The sequence below is a fragment of the Garra rufa genome, chromosome 6 (assembly GCF_049309525.1).
Source record: "Garra rufa chromosome 6, GarRuf1.0, whole genome shotgun sequence".
Lineage (NCBI taxonomy): Eukaryota > Metazoa > Chordata > Actinopteri > Cypriniformes > Cyprinidae > Garra > Garra rufa.
The window spans coordinates 3,883,137-3,905,306 of NC_133366.1; the positions used below are offsets into that span (position 1 = coordinate 3,883,137).

The 22,170-nt window shown below is 36.5% G+C and overlaps 2 protein-coding genes across 2 annotated transcripts in view; both read left to right on the top strand.

Annotated features, from left to right (window-relative positions):
* LOC141336230 (scavenger receptor cysteine-rich domain-containing protein DMBT1-like) overlaps window positions 1-17,418 on the top strand; it is a 30,443-nt gene extending 13,025 nt beyond the window's left edge. The window contains exons 5-13 of the mRNA XM_073841785.1: window positions 1,610-1,915; window positions 3,255-3,305; window positions 4,095-4,400; window positions 7,561-7,881; window positions 9,907-10,215; window positions 11,660-11,965; window positions 12,999-13,049; window positions 14,178-14,483; window positions 16,233-17,418. Coding sequence (XP_073697886.1) covers window positions 1,610-1,915; window positions 3,255-3,305; window positions 4,095-4,400; window positions 7,561-7,881; window positions 9,907-10,215; window positions 11,660-11,965; window positions 12,999-13,049; window positions 14,178-14,483; window positions 16,233-16,561 — 2,285 coding nt within the window. The 3' untranslated portion in view covers window positions 16,562-17,418. The remainder of the gene's footprint in view (window positions 1-1,609; window positions 1,916-3,254; window positions 3,306-4,094; window positions 4,401-7,560; window positions 7,882-9,906; window positions 10,216-11,659; window positions 11,966-12,998; window positions 13,050-14,177; window positions 14,484-16,232) is intronic.
* Window positions 1-22,170, top strand: part of LOC141337013 (adhesion G protein-coupled receptor E3-like) — a 41,694-nt gene that overhangs the window by 15,371 nt on the left and 4,153 nt on the right. The gene's annotated exons all lie outside the window — the stretch shown is intronic.

Here is a 22,170-nt window from a genome sequence, read left to right on the forward strand (position 1 = left end):
AAATTTAGACTGTATTTCTAATTAAAAACGGATCACAATTTTTTTTAATATACTAATTTAGATTTACTTTCAAGTACTCGTTAATTAGGGACCCAATACCGCTCCTACATGGCCATTGCAGGTTTCATGATCACAAACTCGCCAGTTGTGAGTATAGTCAGAGGATGCTTAATCTACTAGTCAAAATGATTTTAAAAGAGTTTAAATTAAATCAAGCATAACAGTTTATTTGTCAGGTGAAAATGTATAAGAATCCAGTTCAGAAATAAATTTGGCGGTCATAGGCAAGGAGAGAAGTTTGAGCAAGGCATAGGCGTTTGCTCTTTCTTTGAGATCTTCTCTCTAGATTGGTGAAGTTTATTTTTTTGTTGCATGTAGGGTTTGGTATCGAGAACCGGTTCCATTTTAGAACCAGTTCCAAATTTCCAATGACCGGGTGTTCGATATGACGTGCATTTTGATTCTGCTTAATGATTCCTGTGTTTGGATTTTAATGTGATTTTTAAACTATTTAAGAAGTGCAGGAAGGCAAAAAACTTGCGCACACATCTGAAGTGCGAGCATAGAGAACAGCGGTCCTGATGCAGGTTTTCAAAACTGCGTCCGTGGATTTCCACTGCAGAAAAGGTTGTTCCGGCCCGGATCTGACTTCTCTTTCACATTTATTGACCCCTGTGCATGAAGTACATCAGCCTATCCTCATAAACACAGCGTTTTGTGTCTTGAGTGAACGTAAACAGATGAGAAAGAAAACGCATGTGTAACAGTATTTTTAGATCTGTGTTCAGTATTAAAGAGACAGCTGTCTAATAAATGTGCTGCCTCTCATTAATGTTAATCAAAGAACAAAAGAATCATTAACTGACTGAATATCTTTCATAAATTGAATGAGGTTTAATGAATATTTTATTTATGAAAACTATGCTGTGTTTTTAAACTTTTGATTTCAATTTCTGTACCTGAAATTTGTTCGGTTTTATTTATTTATGCTGTTGCTAATTGATTTGTTTGTTCCCATTTTATTACTTGTCTTTAACAATTTAATGTTTAAGATTTATATTACTCTAGTTGCTTTGTTCTGTGTTTTTTTTTTTGGTAAAATCATATGCAAAAGACAAAATAAATATGTTTGACATTAAATTTTTGACTCAAAAGTTTTTTTTTAATGGATTTTTTGGATCTAATTGGAATTAGGAATCGATAAGAATTCCTAGAATTCAAAGAATTCAAACGATACCCAACCCTAGTTGCATGGCATCTATTTGTGATAGTGATTATTTTACAAATGCTTATAAATCATTAAAATCATTGAAACATATAGATGATTAAAATATTTATATATTATACCATCTGTGTGTGTGTATCTTTTTCACACTGTTGATAATCTAGAATAGTCCTTTCATAGCTCTGACTCAAAAAACAGAGTCCCAAATAGTTAAATGCATGTGCCCGCTGTGCACTGTTTTGCTGATCACACCTGGGCATGGGCCCATCATCACTGCTTGTAGCTATATTTACTACTTTGTTTTCTCATCAGAAAAACAAACAAACAAACAAGCAAAAAACAATTGACATGTTCTTCTATCTTTATATTGTTTATGATTAATAGCTGTCAGGCTGGTGAATGGATCTGACCCCTGTTCTGGAAGAGTGGAGGTTCTCCACAATGGAATATGGGGAACAGTGTGTGATGATTGGTGGGATTCGACAGACGCAGCAGTGGTGTGCAGAGAACTGGGCTGTGGGACTGTTATAGAGGCAAAGAGTTCTGCTTATTTTGGACAAGGTTCTGGACAAATATGGTTGGATGATGTCCAGTGCCATGGGGGAGAATCTACACTGAAAAACTGTTCGTCAAGAGGACGGGGATCACATGACTGTGGGCACCATAAAGATGCTGGAGTCATCTGCCAAGGTGAGTCAAACACATTTATGCAACTCCTGTATAATTTATGACACATTAGTGTGTTAAAAAAGCAGACGTGTTAAAAACAACACAACCTGTGTTATATCTTAACACATCTGTGTGTCTAGTTAAGGACAACACATTTTGTGTTAATTAAATTTGAACACAACCAGTGTGTTATTCTTCTTAACACAGCTATAAATGTGCTATTCTTAACCAGTTAAAAGGAATGCAATACAAAATATATATTGTTAAATCTATTCACACTGTTTAGAGTGTTATACAGTTTCCAGTGTTATCCCACAATACAGAATGTTAATTTAACACTGAAACAGAGTTGATCTGATAATGTTAACAAACTGAATTACTGAAGGAAAGAGAAACAGAAAAAAAAGAAGAGACAGAAACACAACTACAACTGACTTAGTAACAGCCTCAGATGAAATCAACAGAAATAAAACGCATGAAATCTCTGAAGATCTCAGCAGAGGAGAATTAAACAACTCAACAAACAGCATTACCTGCTTCACACATTATTTACTAGTTTGTCTAAGGCTGGGTACAAACTAACATTTTTTTTTAAATCTTATAAGATCTTCAAAATATGAAAGACCACAAACATGAGGTGAAAAAATCCTAGATTAAACCATTTGGCTCCAATAGTGTATGGTTTGCCACGATTTGACAAAGACAGCACACTACACACCAACAGATTTTCAACCAGAGTCCCGATTGTAAACCTGAAAAATCTCACAAAATGTCTCAAGACTTGAGAATAAACATCACACAACAGTTTAACAAGAGTTTTATTATTATTATTATTATTATTATTATTATTATTTTGTTTTTTGTAAGCCTTATGTTTATTCATATTGGAATCAATTGACAGACAATATTGTTTGGAAGAAAGGTTTGGTTAAATCCTAATCAAAATTTACTGTAATTACAAAAAGGGTTAAGGAAGTATCATTCAAAATTATACACAGGATTTACCCAGCAAAAATATTATTTGGTAAAATTAAAAATGTATGTTGATTTTAGTTGCTCCAGTTATCTTGCCCTGAAACATTTATTTTGGCATTGCCCTTTTGTAAAACTATTTTGGCAAAATATTTGTGATTTTATTGAACAAAATGTTGGTAATCATTTTGTTTTGTTTTGGAAAAATCTATTGTATTATTTATTCCCTGCAGAACAACAAAGAAAAGCACAGTCACGTCTATGGTCTACATGATAAATCTTATTTTTTTATATGCAAAATTTCTTTTTCACAAGTATGTTCATGAGGAGCACAGTAATTTAGGATCTGAGTCTGCTTCTTCATCTGATCCATCTGTTATTGTTTCAGCTCCTCTGCAGCCAGTCACCTCCACAACGTCTATCAGTTCTACATCTACAGGTGAGTGTGATGCTGCACTTCTTTTCATCCAAGTCTGTTTTGGTGACAATTTTTATCTCTTCATTTAACATAAGCTGATGATGAATAAAATGTAACATGGTTTTCTGGATGTAGAGCTCCAGAGACTGAACAGAATTAGAACAACAGAATTCTTCAAAATGCTTTATAATATGAATGACTGCTGTGAAATTGAGACCATTTTACCAGTTGCACTGATACACTTAAAATGACACCAAACATGAAACAGGAAAGCAATAGATTCAAAATATATATCATATGTAGAATACAAACCTGCTTAATGAGGGAGAAGAGTGAGAGTAAAGAAGGGGAGGGGGTCATAAGCAAGGAGAGAAGTTTCGGCAAGGTGGTGTTGGTTGCTCTTTCTTTGGGATCTCTACTGCAGATTAATGAGGTTCATTGTTTTGTTGCATGGCATCTATTTCTGAGAGTGATTATTTTACAAATGCTTATAAATCATTAGAATCAGTTAAATTATATTGATTATTAATAGACATTTATATATCATACCCTCTCTCAGTTTGTATGTGTTTCACACTGTTGATATCCTAGAGTAGCCTTTTATAGCTGTGACTCAACAACCAGACTGTAAGAGAGTTGAATGCATGTGTTCACTGTGCAACATTTTGCTGATGCCACTGGGGCTTGAGCCCATCATTGTTCTATGCAGCTATATTTACTACTTTGTTATCTCATCAAAAATACAAACAAACAAACAAGCAAAATACAAATGACATGTTCTTCTATCTTTACATTGTTTGTGATTGATAGCTGTCAGGTTGGTGAATGGATCTGACCTCTGTTCTGGGAGAGTGGAGGTTCTCCACAATGGAATATGGGGAACAGTGTGTGATGATTGGTGGGATTCGACAGACGCAGCAGTGGTGTGCAGAGAAGTGGGCTGTGGGACTGTTATAGAGGCAAAGAGTTTTGCATATTTTGGACAAGGTTCTGGACAAATATGGTTGGATGATGTCCAGTGCCATGGAGGAGAATCTACACTGAAAACTTGTTCCTCAGGAGGATGGGGAACATATGACTGTGGGCACCATGAAGATGCTGGAGTCATCTGCCAAAGTGAGTCAAACACATTTATACAACTGATGTATAGCTGTGATGTTGTACAGTATATTTTCCCATTAACAATGCAGCATAGTTTCATGTTCTAATGAACATGATCTGCATGAAAGGACATGTGTATCATGCAGTATTTAATTTAGTTTACACTTCCAATTGTACATCTGTCACGTGCATTCTGTGTTGGTTTTATTTTCTCTCAGTTTCCATTTGTCTTACCTGTATTTAGTTTCCTCATTTTTTAATTAATCCCACACACCTGTTTCTGTTCTACTTGATTGCTCTTCTCTTGTCTGTGGCTGTATCTGAAATCGCCCTTTATACCCTGTTCACTATTCCCTACATTAGTCCACTCGTACAGTCCACTTGAAGGAGTGAATGAAAACGAGTGAGTGAATTCCGGAAGGACTGCCGTTTTTGCATAGTATTGCTTACTGTTTAACAATCATTTAAAAGGGACAGTTCGAGTAGTAAGATTAAAGGATTTATCTTGAACTATGTCAAGGAATTTATGTATAAACCCTGGTTAGACAATTTAATAATCAATTTACAACGAATTTGTACCTGTGTTGTACGCTGTATTACGCCATGGACCAGCGCGTTGTAAAATGAACGGATGGATGATTCAGCTGTGGGCGCCATCATCTGGTGAGACGCGGGAATTCAGTCGGCACGCGACTCTCACAGTGCATTATGGGTTATCTCTAGCTGTTGAGTGTACATCGATTGTACACTCATTTTGGGGTGCATTGTGGGATTGAATGAGTGCACTCGGGAACGTCCACTATGGTTTCGAAAACCACTTAAAATGGCTGTCCCCTCAAATAGTGCCCTATTTGAGGGTATAGGGGGCGATTTCGGATACAGCCACTATGTCCTGAGGTTTCTTTTGTTCCTTGTTAGGTGTTGTTTAGCACTATTTATTATTGTGATTGTAAGGACCACTCATTGGCCCAAAGGCAGAATTCAATGGCACCGATGAAGGTGTAATGCATGTTGGTCTTTTATGTGCACTTCTGCAAAGTTCATGCAATTTATAAAATTTCAATTTGATTTTAGTTCTGTGCTTCTTCTCAAACTCTCAAGTGATCAAATCAACTCGGTAACACTTTACAATAACAGTACATGAATTATCATGTACTAATACCTGAATTAGTAATTTCTTGACTATGAACTAATGAATAGTTAAGACAAGTATTAATCAAGAACTAATAAAGAACTAACGTAACTACCACATGAGTCATATGAATTACTGCATGAATGCAGTACTGCAGCACCACCTTAATTACATGTTAGTTCCTATATGTTAGTTAATGTATTAATTAACAATTTGTGGTAAATTAAATCAAACATGTTCTAGAAGAAAGATGGCACAGTGCAAAATTGTTCATAAATTTGTCAAATGCAGCTGTCACAAACATCAGTGAATGATTCTTGCAAACTTTACATTTCAGCTAACTCATCCAACACACGATGATGCATTCATAATATAAAAACAATTGTCTCATCCTGTTTTGAGTGATTCTACTGCTGCCATCCTAAAACAAAGCATTCATTAAGCAGATGCAATTTTCCAATTTAAAATCAGTGTTAGAAGCTGGAGAAGCTGGTTATCGCTTTGGTTATGTTATGGATCGGTTTACTGTCATTATATCATCATAATGCAGTGAAATCAGATGTTTGTCTTGTGTTCTTGCTTTCTTTGGGCCACAGTTGCCCCTTCAAAAAGTCAACTTTCCTCCTACCGTTCAGTTCCTTCTCCATCCAAATGCAGCAACAGGACCTCTGCTCTTCTACTTCTTTACAAACCACCAAAAGGCACCACAAATCTTATTTAGATGAGCTTATAAAACATGTGAAATTGATAGCTTTTTTAAGATGTCAGGGTTAGGTTAGGGCTAGTCATTAAGTTGTGACATAATGATACATTAACAAGTCATGAATTCATGTTACTTTATGAGTAAATAACACTTATGTGCCCCCCCAAGTAAAGTCATGACATAATGATACATTAACAAGTCATGAATTCATATAACTTAATGCTAAGTAAGTTAGCAATATTGTGCCTTATTTTGCACCAGTATATCCAAAATGATTATTATTTTACATAACTCATTATTAACTACTTATAAAGTAACATGAATTCATTACATGTAATGTATCATTATGTCATGACTTTACTTGGGGGGGCACATAATTGTTAACTCGACATTAATTACTTATTAACTAACCTGTAGGAACTAACATGTAATTAAGGTGGTGCTGCAGTACTGCATTCATGCAGTAATTCATATGACTCATGTCGTAGTTACGTTAGTTCTTTATTAGTTCCTGATTAATGCATGTCATAACTAATCATTAGTTCATAGTCAAGAAATTACTAATTCAGGTATTAATGCATGATAATTCATGTACTGTTATTGTAAAGTGTTACCATCAACTCTAATTGTCTAGTGATTATTTAATATAGATTGCATTTCTAATTAAGAACTGATCACAAATGTGTGTTATATATTAATTTACATATCTGATTATTTTGGACATCCCATAATTTCAAGTACATTAGCTCATTAGGGACAGAGTTTCACTTAGAGTCTCACATGGCCATTGCGGGTCTCACAATCAAAACTCACCAGTTCTGAGTTTAGTCAGAAGATGCTTAATCTACTAGTCATAATGACATGACATCAGTTATATATATATCATAAATAGGCAAAGAAAGAAGTTTGAACAAAGGCACTAGAGTTTGCTCTTTCTTTGAGATCTTCTCTCCAGATTAGTGAAGTTTATTTTTTGTTGCATGACATCTAATTAGTGAGAGTGATTTTTTACAGATGCTTATATAAATCTTTTAATCGTCTATATATTTTTTAAATGATTTTAATGATTTATAATCATACCATCTCTGTGTGTGTGTATCTTTTTCACACTACTGATATTCTAGAATAGTCCTTTCATAGCTCTGATTCAAAAAACAGAGTCCCAAAGAGTTAAATGCATGTGCCCGCTGTGCACTGTTTTGCTGATCACACCTGGGCATGGGCCCATCATCACTGCTTGTAGCTATATTTACTACTTTGTTTTCTCATCAGAAAAACAAACAAACAAGCGAAAAACAAATGACATATTCTTCTATCTTTATATTGTTTATGATTAATAGCTGTCAGGCTGGTGAATGGATCTGACCTCTGTTCTGGAAGAGTGGAGGTTCTCCACAATGGAATATGGGGAACAGTGTGTGATGATCTGTGGGATTCGACAGACGCAGCAGTGGTGTGCAGAGAACTGGGCTGTGGGACTGTTAAGGAGGCAAAGAGTTCTGCTTATTTTGGACAAGGTTCTGGACAAATATGGTTGGATGATGTCCAGTGCCATGGGGGAGAATCTACACTGAAAAACTGTTCGTCAAGAGGACGGGGATCACATGACTGTGGGCACCATGATGATGCTGGAGTCATCTGCCAAGGTGAGTCAAACACATTTATGCAACTCCTGTATAATTTATGACACATTAGTGTGTTAAAAAAGCAGACGTGTTAAAAACAACACAACCTGTGTTATATCTTAACACATCTGTGTGTCTAGTTAAGGACAACACATTTTGTGTTAATTAAATTTGAACACAACCAGTGTGTTATTCTTCTTAACACAGCTATAAATGTGCTATTCTTAACCAGTTGAAAGGAATGCAATACAAAATATATATTTTTAAATCTATTAACACTGTTTAGAGTGTTATACAGTTTCCAGTGTTATCCCACAATACAGAATGTTAATTTAACACTGAAGCAGAGTTGATCTGATAATGTTAACAAACTGAATTACTGAAGGAAAGAGAAACAGAAAAAAAAGAAGAGACAGAAACACAACTACAACTGACTTAGTAACAGCCTCAGATGAAATCAACAGAAATAAAACGCATGAAATCTCTGAAGATCTCAGCAGAGGAGAATTAAACAACTCAACAAACAGCATTACCTGCTTCACACATTATTTACTAGTTTGTCTAAGGCTGGGTACAAACTAACATTTTTTTTTAAATCTTATAAGATCTTCAAAATATGAAAGACCACAAACATGAGGTGAAAAAATCCTAGATTAAACCATTTGGCTCCAATAGTGTATGGTTTGCCACGATTTGACAAAGACAGCACACTACACACCAACAGATTTTCAACCAGAGTCCCGATTGTAAACCTGAAAAATCTCACAAAATGTCTCAAGACTTGAGAATAAACATCACACAACAGTTTAACAACTGTAATTACAAAAAGGGTTAAGGAAGTATCATTCAAAATTATACACAGGATTTACCCAGCAAAAATATTATTTGGTAAAATTAAAAATGTATGTTGATTTTAGTTGCTCCAGTTATCTTGCCCTGAAACATTTATTTTGGCATTGCCCTTTTGTAAAACTATTTTGGCAAAATATTTGTGATTTTATTGAACAAAATGTTGGTAATCATTTTGTTTTGTTTTGGAAAAATCTATTGTATTATTTATTCCCTGCAGAACAACAAAGAAAAGCACAGTCACGTCTATGGTCTACATGATAAATCTTATTTTTTTATATGCAAAATTTCTTTTTCACAAGTATGTTCATGAGGAGCACAGTAATTTAGGATCTGAGTCTGCTTCTTCATCTGATCCATCTGTTATTGTTTCAGCTCCTCTGCAGCCAGTCACCTCCACAACGTCTATCAGTTCTACATCTACAGGTGAGTGTGATGCTGCACTTCTTTTCATCCAAGTCTGTTTTGGTGACAATTTTTATCTCTTCATTTAACATAAGCTGATGATGAATAAAATGTAACATGGTTTTCTGGATGTAGAGCTCCAGAGACTGAACAGAATTAGAACAACAGAATTCTTCAAAATGCTTTATAATATGAATGACTGCTGTGAAATTGAGACCATTTTACCAGTTGCACTGATACACTTAAAATGACACCAAACATGAAACAGGAAAGCAATAGATTCAAAATATATATCATATGTAGAATACAAACCTGCTTAATGAGGGAGAAGAGTGAGAGTAAAGAAGGGGAGGGGGTCATAAGCAAGGAGAGAAGTTTCGGCAAGGTGGTGTTCCTTGCTCTTTCTTTGGGATCTCTACTGCAGATTAATGAGGTTCATTGTTTTGTTGCATGGCATCTATTTCTGAGAGTGATTATTTTACAAATGCTTATAAATCATTAGAATCAGTTAAATTATAATGATTATTAATAGACATTTATATATCATACCCTCTCTCAGTTTGTATGTGTTTCACACTGTTGATATCCTAGAGTAGCCTTTTATAGCTGTGACTCAACAACCAGACTGTAAGAGAGTTGAATGCATGTGTTCACTGTGCAACATTTTGCTGATGCCACTGGGGCTTGAGCCCATCATTGTTCTATGCAGCTATATTTACTACTTTGTTATCTCATCAAAAATACAAACAAACAAACAAGCAAAATACAAATGACATGTTCTTCTATCTTTACATTGTTTGTGATTGATAGCTGTCAGGTTGGTGAATGGATCTGACCTCTGTTCTGGGAGAGTGGAGGTTCTCCACAATGGAATATGGGGAACAGTGTGTGATGATTGGTGGGATTCGACAGACGCAGCAGTGGTGTGCAGAGACCTGGGCTGTGGGAGTGTTATAGAGGCAAAGAGTTTTGCATATTTTGGACAAGGTTCTGGACAAATATGGTTGGATGATGTCCAGTGCCATGGAGGAGAATCTACACTGAAAACTTGTTCCTCAGGAGGATGGGGAACATATGACTGTGGGCACCATGAAGATGCTGGAGTCATCTGCCAAAGTGAGTCAAACACATTTATACAAATGGTGTATAGCTGTGATGTTGTACAGTATACTTTCCCATTAACAATGCAGCATAGTTTCATGTTCTAATGAACATTTTACCTGTGTTGTACGCTCTAATGTAAAATGAACGGATGGATGATTCAGCTGTGGGCGCCATCATCTGGTGAGATGCGGGAATTCAGTCGGTGCGCGACTCTCACAGTGCATTATGGGTTATCTCTAGCTGTTGAGCGTACATCGATTGTACGCTCGTTTTTGCGGTGCATTGTGGGATTGAATGAGTGCACTCGGGAACGTCCACTATGGTTTCGAAAACCACTTAAAATGGCTGTCCCCTCAAATAGTGCCCTATTTGAGGGTATAGGGGGCGATTTCGGATACAGCCACTATGTCCTGAGGTTTCCTTTGTTCCTTGTTAGGTGTTGTTTAGCACTATTTATTATTGTGATTGTAAGGACCACTCATTGGCCCAAAGGCAGAATTCAATGGCACCGATGAAGGTGTAATGCATGTTGGTCTTTTATGTGCACTTCTGCAAAGTTCATGCAATTTATAAAATTTCAATTTGATTTTAGTTCTGTGCTTCTTCTCAAACTCTCAAGTGATCAACTCTAATTGTCTAGTGATTATTTAATATAGATTGCATTTCTAATTAAGAACTGATCACAAATGTGTGTTATATATTAATTTACATATCTGATTATTTTGGACATCCCATAATTTCAAGTACATTAGCTCATTAGGGACCGAGTTTCACTTAGAGTCTCACATGGCCATTGCGGGTCTCACAATCGAAAACTCACCAGTTCTGAGTTTAGTCAGAAGATGCTTAATCTACTAGTCATAATGACATGACATCAGTTCTTATATATATATATAATATATATTTATTTATTTATTTATTTATTTTAGGTAAAAATGTATTATGCCAATTGCATAATTAAACAATGGGAATCAAATTCAGAAATATTTTTTGGGGTCATAAATAGGCAAAGAAAGAAGTTTGAACAAAGGCACTAGAGTTTGCTCTTTCTTTGAGATCTTCTCTCCAGATTAGTGAAGTTTATTTTTTGTTGCATGACATCTAATTAGTGAGAGTGATTTTTTACAGATGCTTATATAAATCTTTTAATCATCTATATACTTTTTAAATGATTTTAATGATTTATAATCATACCATCTGTGTGTGTGTGTGTGTCTTTTTCACACTACTGATATTCTAGAATAGTCCTTTCATAGCTCTGATTCAAAAAACAGAGTCCCAAAGAGTTAAATGCATGTGCCCGCTGTGCACTGTTTTGCTGATCACACCTGGGCATGGGCCCATCATCACTGCTTGTAGCTATATTTACTACTTTGTTTTCTCATCAGAAATAGAAACAAACAAGCAAAATACAAATGACATATTCTTCTATCTTTATATTGTTTGTGATTAATAGCTGTCAGGCTGGTGAATGGACCCAACCCCTGTTCTGGAAGAGTGGAGGTTTTCCACAATGGAATATGGGGAACAGTGTGTGATGATTTGTGGGATTCGACTGACGCAGCAGTGGTGTGCAGAGAAGTGGGCTGTGGGACTGTTATAGAGGCAAAGAGTTCTGCTTATTTTGGACAAGGTTCTGGACAAATATGGTTGGATGATGTTCAGTGCCGTGGAGGAGAATCTACACTGAAAAACTGTTCGTCAAGAAGATGGGGGTCACATGACTGTCGGCACCATGATGATGCTGGAGTCATCTGCCAAGGTGAGTCAAACACATGTATTTAGTTTCCTTGGTCACATAGCTGCAATTTTTTAAGTCAGCGATAAATGAAACCAAAAGGTCCCACAAAATGTGCCACATGCTCTATTGATTAAGCCTTCACAGTTTTATCAATGCTGGACACAGATTTGTGGTAATACCAGACTCCACTTCATCTAGTAGTCATCATGATTTCAGAAGAGTTCAGAATAAATCAAATATAACATTTATTTGTCAGGTGAACTACAGAGATACTCAACTACTCATCCACAGTGATGCAAGTTGTATTAGCGATATCATATCTGGCTATAACATCATATAGCCTATATAGGATGCTCTTATATGTTTATTTGTTAATATTTTAGGAGAAGTAACATTTTCACAACCAGATACATTTACACTTGTCCTGTTTTATCTGGAATGCATCCGAGGCCACCTCCTAAAGTGGTTTGAGCGTTCCGATTTAAATCTGTCTCAGAAGTGTTTTAGAGGGCATTTACACCTGGTCTTTTCATGATAGGATAGCTGTCCAATCAGAGAAAATGCATGAAGTGACCAGGTGTAAATGGGCCCTAAGATTGAGAGATAGATACCTGACAATAGAGAAACACACAACAGCATGTGAGTGTTCTGGGTGCAGAGCTCCAGAGACTGCAGCAGCAGAACAGAAGTCTTCAATATTCTTCATAATATAAGTGACTGCTGTGAAATTGAGACAATTTTACCAAAAGGGGAAAAACAATAGATTCACAAGATACATCACATGTGGTATACAGACCTTCTTGAGATTAGTATGGGAGAAGAGTAAAAGGAGGGGTGTCGGTAGTGTGGTCATAAATAAGCAAGGAGAGAAGTTTGGGCAAGGTGATGTCATTTGCTATTTCCTCTCCAGATTAGTGAGGTTTGTTGTTTTGTTGCATGGCATCTGTTTTGTGGGAGTTCCTGAACTTTGGTTTCATGGTGAGATCAGGCTGGCCTTAAATTAGTATGTAGATGAGGAACACAGTAATTTATCATCTGATTCCATCTGTTTCAGTTCCTCTGCAGCCAGTCACCTCCACAACATCTATCAGTTCTACATCTACAGGTGAGTGTGATGCTGCACTTCTTTTCATCCAAGTCTATTTTAGTGACAATTTTTATCTCTTCATTTTACATAAGCTGATGATGAATAAACTGTAACATGGTTTTCTGGATGCAGAGCTCCAGAGACTGAACAGAATTAGAATAACAGCTGCTGTGAAATTAAGACCATTTTACCAATTGCACTGATACATTTAAAATGAAACAAACATGAAACAGAAAAGCAATAGATTCAAAAGATACATCATATGTGGAAAACAGACCTTCTTACTTGAGCTTAGTAAGGGGGAAGAGTGAGAGGAGAGAAGGGTGGGGGGTCATAAATAAGCAATGAGAGAAGTTTGGACAAAGTGGTGTCTCTTGCTCTTTCTTTGGGATCTCTACTGTAGATTAGTGAGGTTTATTGTTTTGTTGCATGGCCTTAATTTTGTGACAGTGATTATTTTACAAATGCTTATAAATCAATAAAATCAATAAAATTATATAGATTATTAAAAGACATTTATATATGATACCCTCTAGCTGTGTGTATATTTTTCACACCATTGATATTCTAGAGTAGCTCTTTCATAGCTGTGACTCAATAACCAGACTGCCAGAGAGTGAGAGTAACCAGCAGCAGAACAGAAGTCTTCAAAATTCTTCATAATACAAGAGACCGCTGTGAAATTGAGACCATTTTACCAAAAGGGGAATAACAATAGATTCACATGATACATCAAATGTGGTATACAGACCTTCATACTTGAGTTTAGTGGGGGAAAGAGTAAGAGCAAGGGGGTCGGTTGTGTGGTCATAAATAAGCAAGGAGAGAAGTTTGGGCAAGGTGCCTTGCTCTTTCTTTAAAATTATATAGATTGTTAAAAGATGTATATATCATACCCTTTCTCTGTGAGTATATGTTTCACACTGTTGATATTAGTAGCCCTTTCATAGCTGTGACTCAACAACCAGACTGTCAGAGAGTTGAATGCATGTGCTCACTGTGCAACATTTTGCTGATGCCACTGGAGTTTGGGCCAGTCACTGCTTGCAGCTATATTTGCTACTATGTTATCTCATCAGAAATACAAACAAACAAGCATAAACAAATGACAAATTCTTATATCTTTATAATGTTTGTTATTAATAGCTGTCAGGTTGGTGAATGGATCTGACCTCTGTTCTGGAAGAGTGGAGGTTCTCCACAATGGAATATGGGGAACAGTGTGTGATGATTGGTGGGATTCGACAGACGCAGCAGTGGTGTGCAGAGAAGTGGGCTGTGGGACTGTTATAGAGGCAAAGAGTTCTGCTTATTTTGGACAAGGTTCTGGACAAATATGGTTGGATGATGTTCAGTGCCATGGGAGAGAATCTACACTGAAAAACTGTTCGTCAAGGCGATGGGGATCACATGACTGTGGGCACCATAAAGATGCTGGAGTCATCTGCCAAGGTGAGTCAAACACATTTATACAACTGATGTATAGCTGTAATTTATTTTTTTTCATCAAGAATGCAAGAGTTTCATTTTCTAATGAATATGATCTACTTAAACTAGAATATAAGTACAGCACTTCATTTTGTTTACTTTTACAATTGAAAATAGTATGCTTATTCTATATTTTCAAGGCAGTATGACTTCAGTATCACTTAGAGCAGGGGTTCTCAACCTTTTTTTACACCGGGGCCCACCTCCTTCTCGGGTCAATTTTGCAAGGCCCCCTATGCCTCTAAAGGTGTTTATTTTTAAATGTTTTATATTAACCAAAACATTTGTTTTGCCTTTTTGTTCATCTACGGCATGTTATAAAAAAAAAAAAAAAACTCAAACCAATTTTAAATAAAAGCTATAGTTTTGAACTGAAAAGAAACCCTCTGCTCAGTTCTAACTTTTTACCATATATGTACACATATACACATTTAAAGCTCCTGAATTCTTTAATTCAGACATTTACAACTTCAGACAAAGTACTTTTTCTTAAGTAAGTGAACCTGCTAAACATTCAACAGGGAGATGCCAAAAGACCACTCACTAAACCCTGTCCTTTTGAACTGGACTGACTGAATATCTACTGTTTTAATTTATTATAAAATAAACATACAAATGAAAAATACAGTAAATACATTCTAAATCTGTTTCTGCTGGTGCTCATATGTGCATAAACACCACTGACCCACACAAGATCCACCTCTATGTGTAAGCATTCATTATAAAACACTCACATGACATTCATTTTGACAACTATGCAAATATTTTGACATTTCACACAAAAAATACTATGGACCAGGGCCCCGAAATCATGAATAGTTTGTGAATCAACAGCGGACCTATACGCGCCTAGAGTCCGATATACAAAAGTCTAACACATTACGTGCGAGTTCGTTACTACTCTAATCGTATTTACCTTTACATTTTGTTTCATGATGCCAAGAGATGAAGTAGAGACCTGTCTTCCCGCGGGGGTCTAGGTTACTTTTATGCAGGCTTTTGCAGGCAGGAGCGGGACAAAACATGAATGTCGCGGGCAGGGGCGAGACCAAATGAGATATATTTCTTCTGGAGTGGGCGGGCGCAGGACTAAAAAATCCGTCCCTTGCAGGTCTCTAATTTGAAGTTTGCGTGCAGCGGTTGGAAGTTTTTAGCCGTTGTTCAGTCTGTATTTAACAGCGAAAGCGTGAAATTAAACAATTTTAGGATAATATTTAAATTGGTTTTAAGCCATCTCACGGCCCACCTGGAGGATCACTGAGGCCCACTAGTGGTTGAGAATCCCTGACTTAGAGCCTCATGTGTCTGTCGTGGGTCTCACTATAGCACACTCACCAGTATTGAGTTTAGTCAGAGGATGCAGTGAACTAATACCTTTAAGTCAGCTGCCACATGCTCGCTCATACAAAAAGTGTAGTATTCTTGCCTTGCTCTTTCTTTAAAATTATATAGTTTATTGAAATACGTATATATCATACCCCTTCTCTGTGTGTATATGTTTCACACTGTTGATATTCTAGAGTAGCCCTTTCAAAGCTGCGACTCAGACTGCCAGAGAGTTAAATGCATGTGCTCACTGTGCAACATTTTGCTGATGCCATCGTTGCTGCTTGCAGCTATATTTCCTACTTTGTTTTCTCATCAGAAATACAAACAAACAAGTAAAAACAAATGACCTGTTCTTCTATCTCTATATTGTTTGTGATTTAATAGCTGTCAGGTTGGTGAATGGATCCAACCCCTGTTCTGGAAGAGTGGAGGTTCTCCACAATGGAATATGGGGAACAGTGTGTGATGATTGGTGGGATTCGACAGACGCAGCAGTGGTGTGCAGACAACTAGGTTGTGGGACTGTTATAGAGGCAAAGAGTTTTGCATATTTTGGACAAGGTTCTGGACAAATATGGTTGGATGATGTCCAGTGCCATGGGGGAGAATCTACACTGAAAAATTGTTCATCAGGAGGATGGGGAACATATGACTGTCAGCACCATGAAGATGCTGGAGTCATCTGCCAAGGTGAATCAAGCACATTAATGTGATGTTGTACAGTATAATTTCCCATTAACAGTGCAGCGCAGTTACATGTTCTCAATAACGTGATCGTATTGATTGTAAAGACATATTCAATTTTGTTTACACTTCCATTAGCACATCTGTCACATGCATTCTGTTTTGGTTTTGCTTTCTCTCTCTGTTCCCATTTGTCTTGTATTTGTTGCACTAGTTAGTTTCCTCATTTTTTAATTAGTCCCACACACCTGTTTCTGTTCAACTTGTTTCTCTTCTCTATATCATCCTGAGGTTTCCTTTGTTCTCTGCCAGGTGTTGTTTATGTTAGCATACTATTTTTAGAGTTATTGTAAGGACCGCCCATTGGACCAAATACAGAATCCAACGGCACTAGTGAAGGTATAATGCATGTAGGTCTTTAACGTGCACTTCTGCAAAGTTCACCTAATTTATTACAAATTAGTTTAAATTTGAATCTAGCTCCATGCTTCATCATCAGCGATAGATGATATCAAAAGGTTCTGCACAATGTGCCACATGCTCCATTAATTAAGCCTTCACATTATTGTCAATCCTGGACACATGATGATTCCAGACTTCACTTCATCTAGTAGTCATCATGATTTCAGAAGAGTTCAGAATGAATCAAATATAACATTTATTTGTCAGGTGAAATACAGGGATACTCAACTATTCATCCAGTTTCTCCACAACCAGTCACCTCCACACCATCTACCAGTTCTACATCTACAGGTTAGCATGATGCTGCACTTCTTTTCATCCAAGTCTGTTTTGGTGACATTTTTGCATCTTTGTTTAATTTTTTACATTAAATATTTTCTAACAATATACAAAAAGTGAAGAATGGGCTATGCATTTACTTAGGCGTTCACACAGGAAATGTCATTTTGACAACACTCTAACAACATGTTACAGTTATTTTACAAATGCTAATTAATCATTAAAATTATAAAAAATTATATAGATGATGAATATATATATATATATATATATATACTGTTATTCGAGAACCAGAGTACCAAAGAGCTTAATACATTTGCTTGCTCTGCAACGTTTTGCTGATGCCAATGATGGGCTTGGGCCCATCATTGCCGATTGCAGCTATATTTACTAATTTTATATTTACTCAAATACGAACAAACAAAAAAAAAAATTAATGGCATGTTATTTAACCTTTTATTGTTTGTGATTAATAGCTGTCAGGTTGGTGAATGGATCCAACCCCTGTTCTGGAAGAGTGGAGGTTTTCCACAATGGAATATGGGGAACAGTGTGTGGTGATGGGTGGGATTTGACAGATGCATCAGTTGTGTGCAAAGAACTGGGCTGTGGGACTGTTATAGAGGCAAAGAGTTCTGCTTATTTTGGACAAGGTTCTGGACAAATATGGTTGGATGATGTCCAGTGCCAGGGGGTTGAATTTACACTGAAAAACTGTTTGTCCAGGAAATGGGGATCACATGACTGTCTGCATCATCAAGATGCTGGTGTCATCTGCAAATGTGAGTCAAACACCTTTATACAGCTGATGTTTATGTCATATTGTACAGTATATTTTCTCTGCAGTGGTGTGCCATGTTCTAAAAAATAAATGATCTTCTTAAATAAACCAATGTATAGAGTGTATATAGAGTAGAGTAATATGTAGAGTATTTCATTTTATTTACATTTCCTTCTGAAAATTGTAGTGTTGTGTTCGAGTCCAGTGTCGAGACCACTGATCTATAATAGAGAACTGGATTGCTCATGACGTCATGAAAGTGAAGCCACCATATTAGTATTCCCTAGTATTCGCATACATTCCATTGAATAAATAGGAAAATATACAATTTTATTGAGAACACATCACATAACAAGTCAGTGTTTTTATACCTGAAGTCTCACTGTGCATTTTCACAATGCACATGTCCTAAGCATGTAAACGGTTAATGTTGGGAATTCCCTCTGCTTATTAAAAATGTACGTTCACAGCCTACATTACCGTCGCGTACATCAGATAAACTAACATCATACGATCTCAGTACAGTTATTCACGGTTTATGTCATTTTGTTGTTTATATTCGTGCAGTAGACTAACAATTTCAACAATATTTAACATTTACGTTATTCATTTTGAAGCAGGTAAAGATTTGTTCATTAAATTAATAATTAATTGAACATACACAGCATTTTACTCAGATGGAAACGGTAATGTAAGTAAATCATTACAGAATTTGCTGATCTGAAGAGTCTGAAATAGTTGTTGCTCAATCAGGCACATTAAAAATTCACACCATGACTCGTAGAACACCGCTGACTACAAATGGTACGGACTTAAAGACATAAGCTTTACTTCAAAAATTAGAATTTCAATATAACGAGCAATATAGTAACAGAGACTTGTATTGTATTATTTACTGTATAATCGAATCAATTTCAGATACTAATACCAGATATAAGGTACTGTGTATTATTTCCTGTATAATTAGGTACATAAAGAAATATATTTAGTGTTTGATCAGTTACCTGTTTCTGCAAGTGCGCAGCTGACACGCCCACCAAAACGATTTCAATAAATCGCTTATCCAGCCCGAAAAGACCATAAACATTCCAGAAAACATCTTAAGTAAAAATGAATTTACATACACATATCCAAAAACTAATCATGTGTGAAAGATACGCTTCAAATCGGGTGATTTTGGGTCAGCTATTTACAAGTGACTCAATGGCGCTCTCTGCAGGTAGGGAATAGTAAGATGGTGGATCGAACACTTCCGGTTGCTTCACTGCCTAAAGCCCCGTTCACACTAGCAGCGACTTCTGTCGCTGCATGTCGCCAGAGGCTGGCGATGAGGTCGCTAGTGGGCGTTCTTATTACTGGTTGCTTAGTAACATCATTTAACAGACGTTTTTATCCAAAGCAACTTTAGAAACAAAGACAAGCATGTTACAATTCATTTTAATGCAGTTAATATTATTTTTAATGTGGTACGTTTATCTGCTGTCTAATCATTTATGATTTTGTCTGTTTTCATACATTTAACACATTTTGGTTTTGATTTTTTAAGAGGTAATATCTAATTTTACATCATATTAGTTCATTAAAAACCTACTTGGAATCCCCACGATATTGGCCACCCCTTTCCATGCCTCATTTTTAAAATTTATGTCCCTGTATGTGCTAACGGCAGGAATTAATTTCTCCTCTGCTGGAGCTGAAAGGAGAATGATCACATGAGCACTATCATCTTCTTTCCTATTGGCTGTCGCTCCCGAAAGTCGCTCTTCATTTGCATAAAGTTTAGAGATTCTGAACTTTGTCGCGTCGCTTGACACGCCCACATCCGGTCGCCAACGGTCGCTGACGGCCGCTGTCGCTCTCGTCGCCGGAAATCGCCAGCTCTCCATGGAAATGAATGGGATCGCGTCGCTGTGTCGCGTGTAGTGTGAACGGGGCTTAACGGCAGTTTAGAACGCAATGAGCGATCTAGTCATTATATAGATCAGTGGTCGAGACCTAGTTTTTAATAAATTGATGAGAGGTAGGAGTTTCAAAGAGTTAAAGTTAAAACGAAAGTTCACCCAAAAATGAAAATTTGATGTTTATGCTTACCCCCAGGGCATCCAAGATGTCGGTGACTTTGTTTCCTCCGAAAATCACAAACGAAGATTTTTAATGAAAACCGGTGCAGTCTGCCAGCCTTATCATGGACGTGAATGGGCACCAAACCTTTAAAAGTAAACAAAAACATGCACAGACAATTCCAAATTACACTCTGCGGCTCGTGATGATACATTGTTGTCCTAAGACACGAAACGATCGTTTTTTGTGAGAAACTGAACAGTATTTATATATATTTTTTACCTTTGATACACAGCCACGTCCATCTGTTATGTGCACGAGTTTGGCATCAGTCACGTCACATGTACAAGCGCTCTGTCGTAGAATACGCAAACGCCGGAAGCGATCTGTCGCATGAATAAGACGCTCATTGTTTACAAAGTGCACAGAGATTGTGGGTACAGCGGGTATTCAAAATGGTAATTATTTGCGCGTCTCCTGATTGTTTAAACCGATTTAAAGCTAAAAGATTATGTTTGCTTGCGCAATCTCATCCGGGACTTTTCACTGAAATCCCCTCACAGCGTTTGTGTATTCCACGCTAGAGCGCGTGCTCATGTGACGTGACTGATGCCAAACTCATTCTCATGACAGATGAATGTGGCTGTGTATCAAAGGTAAAAAAATATATAAAATACTGTTCAGTTTCTCGCAAAAAAAGATTGTTTCGTGTCTTAAGACATCAGTGTATCGTCACGAGCCGCAGGGTGTAATTTAGATTTGTCTGTGCATGTTTTTGGTTACTTTCAAAGGTTTGGTGCCCATCCACATCCATGATAAGGTTGGCAGACCGCACCAGTTTTCGTTAAAAATCTTTATTTGTGTTTTTCTGAAGTCACCCACATATTGGATGCCCTTGGGGTAAGCAGATAAACATAAAATTTTTATTTTTGGGTGAACTATCCCTTTAATTAAGTGTCTAATTAAGTGATGATTGTGCATTAATGATGAACACCTGCTGGTATTGAGAAGTAATGATGTTGATGTTTTATTGGTTGAAATGATATCAACATCTTGGTGATCAGTGTTTGTTTTAGTTGTGCTCTTGACCCTTGACTTCATTTGTCATATATCTCTCTGTAGCAATGTATGTAGTGTTGTGAAGTAGAGATTAATGCTCTGAAATAAACACATGTAACTTATTTTTATTGACACAGGTGTCATGAACTGGCAATGAATTTTTAACTTCTAGTTTTTGCCTAATCAACCTAATGTGAAGTATGCATTCAAAGTTTGATCTAATAGTTATAATGAATGATTTTACAATGTATGTAATATAAAAACTCCCATCAATGCATGAAACATTCTTGTCACCATTGTTGAGAATCATGTGTAAAAACCTGAGGCAATGCAGTTGGTTCTTTTTCCACAACTTGTAAGCATTATAAAGGGATGTTTTTGTGGTTTAGGAATAAATGAATGCCAGTGAATAAAGACAATAGATCCTTACTAAAGCAAACACTGATCTCCATGATGGTGATATTATATAAACCAATAAAACCAACATTTGATCCTCTGTATTTCTTAATAACAGCAGGTGTTCATTGCTAATGCACAATCATCATTTAGTTAGTCACTTAATTATTTTATCAATTTATCTTTTTGAAAGTCCCACCTCCTTAATTGATTAAAAACTAGGAGTCAACCTTGGACTTGCACACAATACTAGAAAATTGTACGCTTATGTTATATGCTTAATTTTAAATTTGTTTTGTTTTATTATTATTATTGTCATGCTGATTTTTGTCATTTCAGTTGTAAATGTAACACTGCCAGAAGGATGCACCGTAAGTGTCTGTTTTTTCCCCCACAAGCTAACTTTTGTTGCAAAACATAATTTCCATCACAGAGTCTGTTTTGTTTACTATATAAGGCTCATTTGTGATTTTAGAATCAGACATGTCTTGACAATCTTCTTAAGCAGATGGAGAACATTACTGTTCAAGTGCTTCCCTTAAATGTAAGTATTTATATAAAATGATAAAATTATCTTATTTGTGTCAGTTGCATAATGAT